The sequence below is a fragment of the Amblyraja radiata genome, chromosome 18 (genome assembly GCF_010909765.2).
Source record: "Amblyraja radiata isolate CabotCenter1 chromosome 18, sAmbRad1.1.pri, whole genome shotgun sequence".
Lineage (NCBI taxonomy): Eukaryota > Metazoa > Chordata > Chondrichthyes > Rajiformes > Rajidae > Amblyraja > Amblyraja radiata.
In genome coordinates, this window is record NC_045973.1 from 2,543,981 (window position 1) to 2,560,517 (window position 16,537).

The following is a 16,537-nucleotide window of genomic DNA, read 5'->3' on the forward strand; positions in this document are numbered from 1 at the left end:
AGCTTTAAGAAAAAGATAGAAGTAAGGAAAGTAAAGAAGGTGCGCAAGAGTTGTGAAGTGCAGGAGAGTGTTGGGAAAAGAAAGCCCCTTAGAAAAGAAGTTAGAGAAGGAAGTAAAGTAAGAAAGTAGACCCTAGAAAAGAAAGAAAAAGAAAGTAAGGACAATCGCTCTATTATAACATTAAACTCCGCAGAAAGACTACCAACCAAGTCTGTTTTTGTTGTTTTATCTCCCAATGCCAGGTCCTGATACCATTTATTTATTTATTTATTTTTTAAATTACTATTGCACCTCATGCTTGTAATAGGTCCATAAACGTAGACCACGTCTTTTGGAATTGGTTTGCTTTATCTGCTAAGAGGAATCTCATCTCTTCCAGATGTAATGTTTCAAACATATTTGATATCCACATTTTTATTGTTGGTGTGGGCGCATTTTTCCAGAATTTAAGTATGAGCTTTTTTCCCATATCTAGCTCTCTCTTGAAAGCACCCAGAGAACCGGCCTCCACCGCCCTCTGAGGCAGAGAATTCACAGAATTCCACAGAGTGCTGAGGGGATGCACCAGGAAGTTGTCTAGATTGGGGGGAAATTCAGTTGTGGGGAGAGATCGGATCGGCTGGGTTTGATTTTCTCTAGAGTGAAGGAGATACTGTGGGCTGCCCTGAGAGAGATATATAGAATAGAATAGAATAGAAAAGAATAGAATAGAATATATAAAATTATAAGAGGCATTGATGGGGTTAATAGTCAAAATTTTGTTCCCATGGTAGCGGTATCAAAAAACAGAGGAAATAGATTTAAGTTGAGAGGAAGGAGTTTTAAAGGGAATCGAGGGGAATTTCTCTTTTTTACCTGGTGGTTGAAATCTGGAACTTGCTGTGAGAGGAAGTGGTCAGATAAAATCGCTGCATAAGAGGTGAAGACAACCATGTCTGCATCAATAGCCTGCTGTAGGGAAGGCCGACAATTTCAAGTTGTAAGCCACCCATATCACCAGCAACCTAACCTGGTCCCTTCACACTGATGCAGTCGAGAAAGTGCATCAGTGAGTTTACTTTCCGGGGCGTCTGAGAAGACTCAGCATGTCCATGAGCGCTTGAACACCTACAGACACGCTGCAGAAAGTATTCTGACGGGCTGCATCTCAGCCTGGTGTGGCCACTGCACTCCTCTTCACCCCCTGACCCTGCAGAGTGGTATTGTCAAGGATGTCTGCTACCCTGACCATTAGCATCTTTCCACTCTACTTTCTGGGAGAGGAAACAGGAGCTTGAAAATCCTGACGTCCCGACTTAAGAACAGCTTATTCACCAATCTGCAATCTCCTGCAATCAGAATCAGACCAATCCCACCTTCAGACGTCTAGAGATGCTAACATGTCTTCATCTCATTCAGTTATTCTTGCTAAAGTTTAGAGGCTGAGTCCACACCAACCACCGATCACCTGTTCACAATAGTTCTATGTTATCCACTCACTACATACACACTGGGGGTCAATTTACACAGGGTCAATTAACCCATAAACCCACACATCTTTGGGATGTGAGAGGAAACCGGAGCACCCAGAGGAAACCCACGCAGTCACAGGGAGAACGTGCAAACTCCACACACACAGCACCCGAGGTCAGGATCAAACCCAGATCTCTGGTGCTGTGAGGCAGCGGCTCTTCCAGGTGCACTGCTGTGCAATCCTGTTATTGTCCTTAAATTCTCTTTTATTCTGCTCAGATTTAGCAACACAACCTTTCACCACACGGCTGCGTTGTCATTGTATTTATCATTACGGTATGGACATTGCTTACTCTGAGCTTCATGTGAACAAGGAACTTCATCGCACCCTGATGTATATGGCAATAAACTAATCCGAAACCTCTGTAAAAAGCTGATACAAATAACAAAGGTTGAATCACTTTCTTACCCAGCCTACAAGGATGTGACCAACACGTTCTGTTGTCCCATCTGGTTTCCTGGCCTCCCGCAGCCGACTCAGAAGATCTGACCAAAAATAAACGAGGAAATGTGTGGGTCAAAAGCAAGGAGGATTTCCTCAGGAGGAAGTATGTAAACATTCACCGACGCATGACATCATTTCTGGTGAACCATTAAGTTCTTTATTACATCCGCAGCAACCTTCATGATTTGCCTTAAGATGAAGGCCATACCTTCGTGTAAGGGAATCAGGGAATCCAGTGTTCCAAATATCTGCTTCAGCTCCTGTTCCGTCATAATAGAGAGCTTGAGCATAGGGTCGCGATAAGCCTGCAAGAGATGCCAACACTGAGTATACAATGATCTTTACTTTCCATTTGGAAATTACATTTTACTCAGCACACATTACATTAAATAACCTCCACGAGTCGTACTTTTGTAATCGGATTAATTCCAAAACAGGATTAAAAGAAATATTAAATAATATTTTTTTAAAAGGCTTAAAACAAATGTTGTGATCCCACAATTAATTCAAGGACATTTTGGAGCAGATTGAACCCGAGACCAATTATTTTCAGAGCACAATGCATGATTTATTACTGGTTGGAATGCTAACTCAGCAAAAACAAAACACATCCTTCATATTAAAATGTGTTGAAATTCACTATTTGACTAATAGCACCGATCATAGTTTAGTTTAGTTTCGAGATACAGCGCGGAGACAGGCCCACCGTGTCTGCGCCGACCAGCGATCCCCGCACACTAACATCCTACACTCAATGGGGACAATCTTTTACATTTACAAACCTACAAACCTGGACGTCTTTGGAGTGTGGGAGGAAACACCCTAATTTGAGGAAGGACATTCTTGTTATTGAGGGAGTGCAGCGTAGGTTTACAAGGTTAATTCCCGGGATGGCGGGGCTGTCATATGCTGAGAGAATGGAGCGGCTGAGTTTAGAAGGATGAGAGGGTATCTCATTGAAACATATAAGATTGTTAAGGGCTTGGACACGCTAGAGGCAGGAAACATGTTCTCGATGTTGGGGGAGTCCAGAACCAGGTGCCACAGTTTAAGAATAAGGAGTAAGCCATTTAGAACAGAGACGAGGAAACACTTTTTCACACAGAGAGTGGTGAGTCTGTGGAATTCTCTGCCTCAGAGGGCAGTGGAGGCCGGTTCTCTGGATGCTTTCAAGAGAGAGCTAGATAGGGCTCTTAAAAATAGTGGAGTCGGGATATGGGGAGAAGGCAGGAACGGGGTACTGATTGGAGATGATCAGCCATGATCACATTGAATGGTGGTGTTCGCTCGAAGGGCCGAATGGCCTACTCCTGCACTTATTGTCTATTGACATATTTTGAAATATAACCAGAATATTTAAGTAAACTCATTAAATGATATATTCTTTTGGTAATGAAAGCCATAACTAAAAACAATGAATTTAAAATTATGGTCATCCAATTACAGTAGTATTTAAGGAGAATAAAGTCACAAAGTGCATTGCATCTGAGAGCTATAACTGAAGATTGCTTTACCTTTTTTGCTAGCTTCAAGTCTTCAATTAAAACTTGTTCTCCCTGGGAAAGTTCAAAAATTGCCTGGAGAACAAAAAAAATGAAATAACTGAATCATTTAATCAGTGCAAGGAAAATGGCGAGATCACATCAGGTACGTTGCACGCAGTCTCATTCAGGTAACGCTATCTTTGTGGCCAAGTCAATAAAAAGTCATTAATGTAATCACTTGGATAGTAGTGTAATCCTAGTTTGTTTCAATTAGTTTAGAGATACGGCACGGAAACAGGCCCTTCGGCCCACCAAGTCTGTACCATCCAGCGATCCTCACAAACTAACCGTATCCTACACCCACTAGGGACAATTTTACATTGATACCAAGCCAATTAACCTACAAACCTGTACATCTTTGGAGCGTGGGAGAAAACCGAGGATTTTGGAGAAAACCCACGCGGTCACGGGGAGAACGTACAAACTCCGTACAGACAGCACCCGTAGTCGGGATCGAACCTGGGTCATTGGTGCTGTAAGCAGCTGTAAGGTACTGCTGCGCCACCGTGCCGTCCCTAATTTTAATAAACCACTATTTTCTATTTTCAAAATGTACATGCCTGTCTTCTAAATAAAATGGCAGCGATTGGGGGTGGGTAGGGAGGAAGTCTACCCTTCCATCTACAAGACCCAGTTAACCCTCGATCAAATCTAGAGCAGTCTCGGGACGTAAGAGACAAGGTTTTGAAACGTCTCCCAAACCTTTTATTCCATGTTGCATACAGACAAAAAGACATAGAAATCACACAGGCAATTTGTCAATATATTAACATATTATTTTGCATCAACTGCAACTACCAAAAGTCTACATAAACATTTGTTTCTGAATTTACAGAATCATGTGTTCTTTCACAAATAAAATCACTTTGGCAAAAATGATCCATACCATTATTGTTTTATATTCCCCCTCTCATTCTATCTTATGACAACATTAAACCTCCATTTACAAGCATCAAAATCATCTCTTCACCCATTCTGCATGAGAGTAATTTCTGGAATATATTATTTTCTGCATAAAGGCATTGCTCAAAAACTCTTTCTCCCATTGTGGATATCGTGTTTATTCTTGGCTTTGGATTTATAACTAGTGAAGGCTTTCTGTGACCACCCTAAGACATCCTTCATCATTTTATTCTCTGGCTACCTTCAATTCATCGAAAACTCCCCCACACCACGAACCATGCAGTTCTAGGAATGTCCATTTAATACTTTAGAATTGATATATTTTCATAACACATTGCAGCTTTTAACTATTTGTGTATTGAATTCCAATGTCTCAATGCTCATTTACCCTATTTAGATTTACCATTTCAATCAAGCAACATTATCAACCAACTTTCAGGTATTAAACAATTTTCACTGCACTGTTTAGCTTAGTTTAGTTTAGAGATACAGTGCGGAAAACAGGCCCACCGGATCCGCATCGACCAGCGATCCCCGCACATTAACACTATCCTGCACCCACTAGGGACAATTTTTACATTGACACCCAAGCCAATCAACCTACAAACCTGCACGCCTTTGGAGTGTGGGAGGAAACCGGAGGTCTCTGAGAAAACCCACGCAGGTCACGGGGAGAACGTACAAACTCCGTACAGACTGGCTGAGGTTCCCCCAGCACTTTGTGCTTTGCTCATGATTCCACTGTCTGCAGTTATAAGATCATAAGTGATAGGAGTAGAAAAAGGCCATTCGGCCCATCAAGTCTACTCTGCCATTCAATCATGACTGATCTATCTCTCCCTCCTAACCCCATTCTCCTGCCTTCTCCCCGTAACCTGTACTAAGCAGGAACTAATCAAGTTGCTTGTGTTCCTATGAAGTGGGTTCATTTATTGCCATGTATGGGTGGTACGCAGCCACACCTACCTCTTGTCTCTTGATTTCCTTGGCTGTGAGCATTTGATTAACACGGATATCAAACGTTTCACTCCAGAGTTTGCTATCTCGTCGTTTTGTGATAACCGGGGCCCCTTGTCTGGAAAAGGACCTCGGGGTGAAAATGTCTGTCCGGCTCTCATTTCGGAAGCTGATAGAACGCTACAACAAAAAAGAAAAAATTGTTATACACATCCCGAACAAAAACACTGTACAAAATAAAGCTGAAGAAAGGGGTTTAGTTTAGAGATACAGCGCAGAAACGGGCTGCTTTGGCCCCACCAAGTCCACACCAAACACCGACACTAACACACTGGGGACGTTTTATAATCTTTACCAAAGCCATTTGGCCTACAAACTTGTACATCTTTGGAGTGTGGGAGGAAACCGGAGCACCCAGAGAAAACTCGCGGGGAGAGCGTGTAAACCCCGTACAGACAGCGCCCGTAGTCAGGATCAAATCCAGGTCTCTTAGTGCTGTAACGCAGCAACTCTAACGCTGCACCACCATACCACCCTCACAGTTACATGGCTGTACATGAATGGTTCACCCCAATGTCACTAGAAATTAAAAACTCTATCCAACATGGTGCAGATGGGAGAATGTGCAATGTGACATTTATAGTTTGAAGTGGGGCCTTTGCCCAGAAGAGTTTTATTCCACATCAGACAGATGGCCTCTGTACTCTGAAGAAGGGTCTCGGACCGAAACGTCACCCATTCCTTCTCTCCAGTGATGCTGCCTGTCTGTCCCGCTGAGTTACTCCAGCATTCTGTGTCTATCCTTGGTTTAAACCAGCATCTGCAGTTCCTTCCTACACAGATGGATTTTAAAGTCTTGCAATAATAGCTGGTCAAGAAATACCAAGAACAGGTGTTGATTTTGCCAGCCAGTCATAAATATGAGACACTAGAACAGATTTTGATTAGATCCAGTACAGTTATTGTAAAATATTAGAAGGCAGGATTACTTTTCAGCACAGAACCAGGGGCCACAGTTTAAGAATAAGGAGTAAGCCATTTAGAACTGAGACGAGGAAACACTTTTTCTCACAGAGAGTTGTGAGTCTGTGGAATTCTCTGCCTCAGAGGGCGGTGGAGGCAGGTTCTCTGGATGCTTTCAAGAGAGAGCTAGATAGGGCTCTTAAAGATAGCGGAGTCAGGGGATATGGGGAGAAGGCAGGAACAGGGTACTGATTGGGGATGATCAGCCATGATCACATTGAATGGCGGTGCTGGCTCGAAGGGCCGAATGGCCTACTCCTGCACCTATTGTCTATTGTCTATTGTCAGACCCGGGTTCAATCCTGACTGCGGGTGCTGTCTGTGCAGAGTCTGCACGTTCTCCCCGTGACCGTGTGGGTTTCCTCCGGGTGCTCCGGTTTCCTTCCACATCCCAAAGACGTGCAGGTTTGTAGTTTAATTGGCTTCTGTAAATCGTCCCTAGCGTATAGGATAGAATTAGTGTATGGGAGATTGCTGGTTGGCAAGGACTCGGTGGGCCGAAGGGCCTGTTTCCACGCTGCATCTCCAAATCTAAAATCTAAGCCACACATTCCTTAATCAGAATAAAGGGTACTGAGCTATTTATTTGATGTTTATTGAATGATTAAAAAAACAAAGACATTTTATTCAGGTTAATATTTCAGGTTAAGCAGACAATTATATCATGTCCATTTTACAACTTACTCAAAATGTACAAATGGAACACATGCAGATGGGTGAGATTAGTTTATTTTGGCTGATGTCCGGCACAGATATTGTGGGCTGATGGACCTGTTTCTGCGCCAGGTTTTGTTGATAAATTATTTTAAAAGCTCATGATTCAGCTGCCAGCAATTGGAGTCAATAGACAATCGGCACAGGAGTAAGCCATTCAGCCCTTCGAGCCAGCACCGCCGTTCACTGTGATCATGGCTGATCATCCACAATCAGTACCCCGTTCCTGCCTTCTCCCCATATCCCCTGACTCCGCTATCTTTAAGAGCCCTATCTAGCTCTCTCTTGAAAGTATCCAGAGAACCGGCCTCTGAGGCAGAGAATTCCACAGACTCACAACTCTCTGTGAGAAAAAGTGTTTCTTCATTTAAGTGGAATTAAATGTTACTGTCCTTTCTGTTCTAGATTTAAAATGAACGATCGATAATATTCATCAGAATAGGTGCAGGAGTGGGCAATTTGGCCCTTCGAGCCAGCACCGCCATTCAATGTGATCATTTAATTGTGAAAATGTCCCTGTAAGAGAAATTAGATCGATTTGTCCTTGAAAACAGTCTTTATATTCAGGTTCCTGCAGCATAAATGGTGCAAGTAATAAAAGTTCAGCAACAGCTGTACAAATATCCTTGCAGCAGCAGACAGACTACCAGGCACAGCTCACGGCTAGCCACAGCATCAATTGCTTTCATGGTCAGCAGCACTGGAACTAATGCTGTTCCCTTCCAGAAAGATCAGAAACTTTTCACACGTAAATTCTGGGAAGAAATTTATTGCCCCAAGGGACTGCGAAAAAAATCTCTGTGCAGTCACGCTATTTCACGACCTTCATGATCAAACACAGAAGCAAAGTAAATGAGTAACCTTCCTCCTTCTCCCTCTCCCAGCTAGCTCTGTTATAGCCCTGTCCCACGGTGCGAGTTCATTCCAAGAGCTCTCCCGAGTTTAAAAAAAAATCAAACTCGGGGTAAGCACGGAGAATGAACGTAGCGGGTACGTCGGAGCTCGGGGACGTCTCTTAGCGCTAACGGCAGGTACTCGGGAAGACTCGCTAACGGCAGGTAAGCTCGGGAAGACTCGTGAAGATTTTTCTACATGATGAAAAATGTCCACGAGAGCCCCGAGTACCGACGAGTGGCCATTACCGTAAATCTCCGAGTTCGAATCAGGGCAAACTCGGGAGAACTCTTGGAATTAACTCGTACCTCAGGAAGGCCGTCAGCATCCATAAAGACTCATCACACCCCTGTAACGGTCTGTTCGAACTACTTCCCTCCGGCAGACGTTACAAGGCCTTCTACGCCCGAACCTCCAGACTCAGAAACAGCTTTATTCCAAGAGCTATAGCGGCTCTGAACTTGCCCTGCTGAGTGCCCCCCATCCCCCCTGGACTGTCTCCCTCGGATGGTCACGTCACACAGCTTATTTATTTATTTTACTTTTCTTTTTCATCGGTTGGAGCTGCATACTAAATCTCGTTGCACTGACGTGCAATGACAATAAAATATATTATTATTATTATTATTACCATGGGACAGGGGTTTTACTTGTCCAATGGATGGAGCAAAGTAGAGAAAGAAACTCCACACACTGTGATTATTCTAATTTCATTCAGTGGCAGAGTTCTTTGTAACTTTGTGGCCCTTTATAACTCGCAAGCGTTGATCAGGAACCAACAATGGTCTGTGCAGTGACTACTGTATATATCAAAGACTCGCACGGCATGGAAACAGACACATTGCACCACTGCATTCAAGCTGACCGTCATGCACCCATTAGTTTTTATAGTTTTACAGCAGATACAGCATTAAAACAGGCCCTTCGGCCCACGTGTCCATGCTGACCATCGATCATCCGTTTTTTTAGAACGGAGACGAGGAAGCACTTTTTTTCACAGAGAGTGGTGAGTCTGTGGAATTCTCTGCCTCAGAGGGCGGTGGAGGCAGGTTCTCTGGATGCTTTCAAGAGAGAGCTAGATAGGGCTCTTATAGATAGCGGAGTCAGGGGATGTGGGGAGAAGGCAGGAACGGGGTACTGATTGGGGATGATCAGCCGTGATCACATTGAATGGCGGTGCTGGCTCGATGAAAATCATGCAGCTACACAAAATGTGATTGTGCCAATCACTAACAGGTTGAGACAATACATCTGACCCTGGGTCATTCATGAACACTCAACCCTTGCCACCAGCTAAATAAAAAAAACAGGAGCACAAGGGGGAGGGAGGGAGGCAGAGAGAGAGAGAGGGGACAGGCAGTTTCTTGATCAATAGGACCCAAGACCAACAGAAGACAAGAGCATTACCAGAATGATGATAATAATAATAATGATACATTTTATATATGGGCTCCTTTCAAGAGTCTCAAGGACACCTTACAAAAATTTAGCAGGTAGAGGAAAAACATGTAAGGGGAATGAAATAAATAGTAGGGACATGACTAGTACACAAAGTAAAGACAGAATACAATTCAAAACACAATATGAGGCAATTAATGCACAGATGAAAAGGGAGGGGGACGTGGGGCTAAGGATAGGCAGAGGTGAAGAGATGGTACAGGAGAGGGAGGGGATGGGGGGGAGTGCATAGGGTTGGGCAAGTTGGACATGATCCAGCAGATACAGGTTCAGATGCTCCAGGGCGAACCAAGCAAATGTCCATGTTAATTATAAGATGTAGTCCAGTCTATCACACAGACCAGAGTCCCCATCACTGACTCCATCTTACCTGTAAGGTCTGGCTGAACCGCTTCAGAGGCGTAGCCTTCAAAGGCGGGATGAGACTGGCTAAAGATGTGACTCGGGACAGAGGTTTCGCCCGCTTGTTACTGGGTTCCTGAAAAATAAATGATGACAACCTGTCAACATAACTCATATTTTAAAGATTCAACATAAAAGAGCCCGATGAAGGGTCTCGACCTGAAACGTCGCCCATTCCTTCTCTGCAGAGATGCTGCCTGCCCTGCTGAGTTACTCCAGCATTTTGTGTCTATGGGAGGGCCCGGCTTGGGGAGGGGGAACAAATGGGGACCTGGTGCAGGAAACTCAAGCATTCATTCATCTTCGGTACAAACCAGCATCTGGATTACCTTCCTAAACGTAATCATCATTTGTCCAGTGTAGGGAGGAACTGCAGATGCTGTTTTATACCGAAGGTAGACACAAAATGCTGGAGTAACTCAGCGGGACAGGCAGCAAGCATCGCTGGTAAGAAGGAATGGGTAACGTTTCGGGTCGAGACCCCAACCCAGTCTGAAGAAGGGTCTCGACCCGAAACGTCACCCTCCAGAGATGCTGCCTGTCCCGCTGCGTTACTCCAGCTTTGCGCACCTTTCTTCAGCATTTTTCCTAGCTGATTAATCCTTCACAAAAACCCCTGGTGCTAATAAACAAGCCTCTTGGAGGAGGCATTCATCATTTCCCATCACTGAGGTGAGATGCACCTTTTTGTAAGCCTCCCTTCCCCCCAGCTCTCCGTGCTAGCTCTACAAGTACTGATTATTATGCTGCATTGTAAAATTAGCCTTCACATAACATGCTGTGACCTCAAAGTGAATTGCCACTAATCGACAACCAGTAGGACAGATAACAAACAACTCAGCATTGCACTAGAAATCTTAATTAGAGGAAAGCATTTCTAGGAACATGCACATGTCAATTCCTAATCGACAACACAAGATTTGAAGGCTGCAAAATGCACAGAAGTCAATTTGCAGCCAGTTCAAATATACCTTGTATTTTTTAATCTCCATTCCGCAAGCTGCAGAAGAAACAGGTTCAGTCGACAAAATCCCAGTAAATTACTAGCAAAATTCTCCATAAAGTATCCGAAAATAAACATCTCTGGATCGGAATCAGCTCCTACAGAAAATTCTGCTTCTCCTCCACAGGGCCTTTGGGAAAATCTCTGTGGCTGCTCAGGGATTTGGGCGCGTGTGGGAGTCCTTCTGGAAGAATCATTTTCTGATTGCAGATCTAACTGTGGCCGCAGACTGCAGCATTCACCACAGTCAGGTAAACACCGATGCTCCTCGATGCGACTGCTGCGGTAGAATTACAAACTATCCCGACAGGGATGAACGGCAGTGAAAGATTCTCTGCAGCCTTCTCAGATTCAAGTAGCTTCACCTTTAAAACTTCAAATCAGGCAACCATTGGGCGATTGGAAATATTCCAGTTCTCACAGAGTCCGCAGCAGAAAATATTGTCTCCTCCGGCAATATGGTGTTGTGCACCAGCTTTAGAGACCCTTCAGATGTTCCAATGTCCCCTAAAACACCGTGCTGGATGGCATTGCAACTGCATTCATATTCTGATCCAACCCTCCATTCAAAGTTCCTGACTAATCCTCCTAAACAAAGCCACCTCCCCCGACAACCTCTGCTGCTAACTTACGCAACGACAGCTCACAGCTAGCCCTGCACCCCCCCCCACCCCCCCCACACACACAACATACAAACCTAATTTGTTTTTTAAATAATTCACGATCTTCGCACGAGAAGGCTTGAAATTCTGCTCGGTGATTTTCATGGCAATTAATTTAATTTTCAGAAGAAGAAGAAAAAACTTACAGAGAGAGAGAGATGTTTAAGCCGGAACTGCAGATGCTGGAAAATTGGAGGTAGACAAAAGTGCTGGAGAAACTCAGTGGGTGAGGCAGCATCTATGGAGCGAAGGAAATAGGCAACGTTTCGGGCCGAAACCCTTCAGGCATTTGAAGAGGCTTTTAGATAGTCTCAAGGACATGCGGGCAGTTTTGCTGAATCAAGCATCCCAACATATTTTCTGCATGGTTTTTGCCATTATCTGATGAAACGTATGGGTGGCACGGTGGCGCAGCAGTAGAGTTGCTGCCTCACAGCGCCAGAGACCCGGGTTCCATCCTGACAATCGGTGCTGTCTGTATGGAGTTTGTACGTTCTCCCCGTGATCTGCGTGGGTTTTCTCCAAGATCTTTGGCTTCCCCCCCATACTCCGAAGACGCACAGGTTAATTGGCTTGGCATCAATGTGAATCTAGTGTGCGTAGGATAGTGTTAATGTGCGGAGATCGCTGGTCGGTGCGGACTCGGTGGGCCGAAGGGCCTGTTTCCACTCTGTAGATCTCTAGATGGACACTAAAAATAATGGTACAAGGGGCGAGATGCTTTGTGTCATCACCTGACCTTCTGGAAACAGACTCTTCCATTATTATGAGGGAAGTTCAAATCAAGTCTGAAAATGCCGACTGCAATCCTGACAGATAACACAAGTGGCAAGCCTCCCTTTATATTAAACACTCCCTCTTGGTTTAGACAATAGACAATAGGTGCAGGAGTAGGCCATTCGGCCCTTTGAGCCAGCACCGCCATTCAATGTGATCATGGCTGATCATCCCCAATCAGTACCCCGTTCCTGCCTTCTCCCCATATCCCCTGACTCTGCTATTTACAAGAGCCCTATCTAGCTCTCTCTTGAAAAGCATCCAGAGAACCGGCCTCCACCGCCCTCTGAGGCAGAGAATTCCACAGACTCCCAACTCTCTGTGAGAAAAAGTGTTTCCTCGTCTCCATTCTAAATGGCTTACTCCTTATTCTTAAGTTTAGAGATACAGCATGGAAACAGGCCCTTCAGTCTACACTGACCACCAATCATCCATTCAGTACTGGTGTGTATCCTCACAAACAAGGGCTGTAAAGTATCTGATTTTGTATAAAGTTCCAAACCAAGTGGTATAATGATCTTCATTGTATTCTTTTTATGCGCGCTGATCTAGAGTCATAGAGTGATATAGCATGGAAAAAACAGGCCCTTCAGCCCAACTTGCCCACACTCGTGTCCAGTGTAGGAGAATCGAGAACCAGAGGAGATAGGTTTACGGTGAGGAGGGGAAAGATTTAATAGGAACCTGATGAGTAACTTTTGCACATAAAGGGTGGTGTGTGTGTGTGTGGAACAAGCTGACAGAGGAGTTAGTTGAGGCTGGGACTATCGCAACGTCTAAGAAACATCGGGACAGGTACATGGATAGGACAGGTTGGGCATGTTGATCGGCATGGGCAAGGTGGGCCGAAGGGCCTGTTTCCACGCTGTATGACTACGACCTCTAACTTGTTATCAAAACAGCCCAGCCATTGAATTCAGGGCAATGTGTGATCGAGCATCGGATCTTCATCTTTCATTCCTCTCAATAAATGTAATCTTTTTTTTAAATTAAATATTATTTACAATTTTAAAGGAAGACTTCATTTGATTTTTTTTTATATCCATCGACAGAATCTCCTGATGAAAAGCCTTGAGGCGGAAAAAAACAGGTCAACCAAATGGGCTTTCACAGTTTCAGCTGTCTCCTTTTCAAATTATGGTACTGCTTGTACTTTGAGCTTAAAGTGATTATACGATATGACAGTGCAGTATGCCTGATTTAACCTTCTGGAAGAGATACTCCTGCCTTTACATACAGGCTCCATAGAGCAAACAAATATAGCTTCCTCCATCTACACCAGATACCCTTGAAGGTTGAGTGAATCATAAAAGATCTTACATTTCATTTCTGAGGGGGGAAAAAAAAGTAAATCTTATTTTTTTTTAATGGTTCCAGCCACTTTCACTGCATCTAGTGCGAAACATGTGTGAAATCTAACCTGCCTCGCTCACAGCTGTCACAGAGTTCTGCCCTTGAACTGCCTATTAAAAGCAACAACAGCTGAACAGATGTTTCAGTGTGCTATCCATATTTGAGATAACCAAAAACATTGTACGATATAGAACATGGCAAGAAAATCGGTGAGATACAGTGCCCTCCATAATGTTTGGGACAAAGACCCGACATTACAAAGACTCTGTGCAACAAAGGAGTTTTTCAAAGATAAAAAATGGCCAATTCTTGAGTGGCCAAGTCAAGCACCCGATCTGAACCCAATTGAGCATGTCTTTTATATGCTGATGAAGAGGGGACTAGCCCCCAAAACAAGCTCAAGCTAAAGATGACCGCAATACAGGCCTGGCAGAGCATCACCAGAGAAGACACCCAGCAACTGGTGATGTCCGTGAATCGCAGACTTCAAGCAGTCATTGCATGCAAAGGATATGCAACAAAATACTAAACATGACTACTTTCATTTACATGACATTGCTGTGTCCCAAACATTATGGTGCCCTGAAATGGGGGGGACTATGTATAAACACTGCTGTAATTTCTACATGGTGAAACCAAAATGTATAAAAAATGGCCTTTAATAAAATCTGACAATGTGCACTTTAACCACATGTGATTTTTTCTATTACAAATCTCACATTGTGGAGTACAGAGGCAAATAAATAAATGATGGGTCGTTGTCCCAAACATTATGGAGGTCCGAAGGGCCTGTTTCCGCGCTGTATCTCTAAAACTAAAATTGACAAACTGCAGGGCATCAACTAAATCAAATTAGACACAGAATGCTGGAGTAACTCAGCAGGTCAGGCAGCATCTTGTGCGTGAGCGCATGTGTGTACCTATGCACACACAATCTTTTTTCATTTATTATATTGTTTACAGAATACTATGTTCTGTTGTGGTGCTGCAAGAATTTCATTGTTCTGTTTGGGACACAAGACAATATCATACTGTTTTAGTAATAAAAGCCCGTTTCCTTTATCATTGTTAGTTATCATATATTTAATTCATTTGTTCTATGTGTAAGAAGGAGCTGCAGATGCTGGAACAATCGAAGGTAGACAAAAATGTTGAAGAAACTCAGCGGGAGAAGCAGCATCTATGGAGCAAGGGAATGGGTGACTTTTCGGGTCGAGACCCTTCTTCTGACTGATGAGGGGATGGGGGGGCGGGAAGAGGGGGAGACAGTGGGCTGTGGGAGAGATGGGAAGGGGAAGGAGGGAGAAAGCAGGGGAGAGATCATTTGTTCTATATCTCTCCACATCATCGTCTATATCTCTCGTTTCCCTTTCCCCCTCACTCTCAGTCTGAAGAAGGGTCTCAACCCGAAATGTCACCTATTTTTATCCAGAGATGCTGTCTGGCCCACTGAGTTATTCCAGCTTTTGTGTCTATCTTCGGTTTAAACCAGTGGATTCAGAAAGTGGATTCAGTCATTTTTTAAACGTAAAACTAGTTGGTATTAAATGTCCCCAGAGACAGGCACATCTTTGTGCTGTGCATGCTTGTATTTCTTTTGAATGATGCACACGCCCAAATGAAAAACTCCAATGGCAGTCCATGCATATTCCTGAATTTGAAATAATCTGAAGATAGACACAGAGTGCTGGAGTAACTCAGCGGGTCAGGCAGCATCTGTGGAGAACATGGATAGGTGACGTTTCACACAGTGCTGGAGTGACTCAGCGGGTCAGGCAGCATCTGTGGAGAACATGGATAGGTGACGTTTCACAGAGTGCTGGAGTAACTCAGCGGGTCAGGCAGCATCTGTGGGGAACATGGATAGGTGACGTTTCACAGAGTGCTGGAGTAACTCAGCGGGTCAGGCAGCATCTGTGGAGAACATGGATAGGTGACGTTTCACAGAGTGCTGGAGTAACTCAGCGGGTCAGGCAGCATCTGTGGAGAACATGGATCGGACACGTTTTAGGTCAGGACCCTACTTCAGAATTAATTTCCGATAGGGCCAATGTTTGGAAATCATTTGAAATGAGTGTATTGGAATAAGTTGATAGCTCTGATACTCTTGTTTGACTAATATTGTATCTAGTTGCAATCACATTCCGGTTTGTCAGAGCTTGTCGTGTATAAATGAACTGTCAGGGTTCCGACATTACAAGTGGAAATTAGCTTGGAGCTCATTTCATTGACTGTAGAATACCCTGGGGCTCTCTGGAAGGACAAACGGGGCATTATGCATGCAATGTTTTAACTAGCTGCTAACCTGTGTGTAGCTGTGCTAAATAGGATCCTTTCCACAAATACTGTAGTATTCTGGCGATTTATACAAACATGCTCAATGTTGACTTGTGAAGGAGGGGTAAAACATGGTCATTCAATATGTAGATGACATGAATTATTAGTTGCTTAGATTATTTTGTTAAGGAGGAGAGTTAACAATTTTCTGAGTGTCAGAGAATGGAAAATCTTTTCAAAAGCTGAAAAAAGAGTTTTAGAAATTCTCACAATCCCAGAAAGGGATCAGGTTCGGCTTGTGTAGCTGGGGCATCTTTGCTGGCATGGGAAAGTTGGGCCGAAGGGCCTGTTTCCATGCTGTATCAGTGGGCCACATGAGTGGCAAGGGTGTAGGGTAAAATTGTGAGTTGGGGAAACCGTATTGAATGTATGTACAGCCTCCGAGAATGTCGGATGGAGTTTTGTGTGGATCTTGTATGGTGTATATTTATTTCTCGAATAAAGTCTATTTTGAAATTTAAAAAAAAATCACTCTATGAACAATCAACACAAAGGCAAAACAAAGAGTTACTGCAGCACTTTGTGTTTTGCTCAGAATTTCCCTCTCCGCAGA

The 16,537-nt window shown here is 43.9% G+C and overlaps 1 protein-coding gene across 6 annotated transcripts in view; it reads right to left on the reverse strand.

Moving 5' to 3' along the window:
* Positions 1 to 16,537, reverse strand: part of arhgef3 (Rho guanine nucleotide exchange factor 3) — a 134,024-nt gene that overhangs the window by 12,543 nt on the left and 104,944 nt on the right. For 5 of the 6 annotated variants that reach the window (XM_033036579.1, XM_033036578.1, XM_033036576.1 and 2 more), the window contains 5 exons: positions 9,821 to 9,928; positions 5,371 to 5,541; positions 3,472 to 3,534; positions 2,166 to 2,262; positions 1,922 to 1,998 (listed from right to left, as the gene is read on the reverse strand). In XM_033036579.1, the coding sequence (XP_032892470.1) occupies positions 1,922 to 1,998; positions 2,166 to 2,262; positions 3,472 to 3,534; positions 5,371 to 5,541; positions 9,821 to 9,928 (516 nt within the window). Of the gene's footprint in view, positions 1 to 1,921; positions 1,999 to 2,165; positions 2,263 to 3,471; positions 3,535 to 5,370; positions 5,542 to 9,820; positions 9,929 to 10,823; positions 11,144 to 16,537 lie in introns of those variants that run through there. The other variant, XM_033036582.1, reaches the window with a different exon arrangement.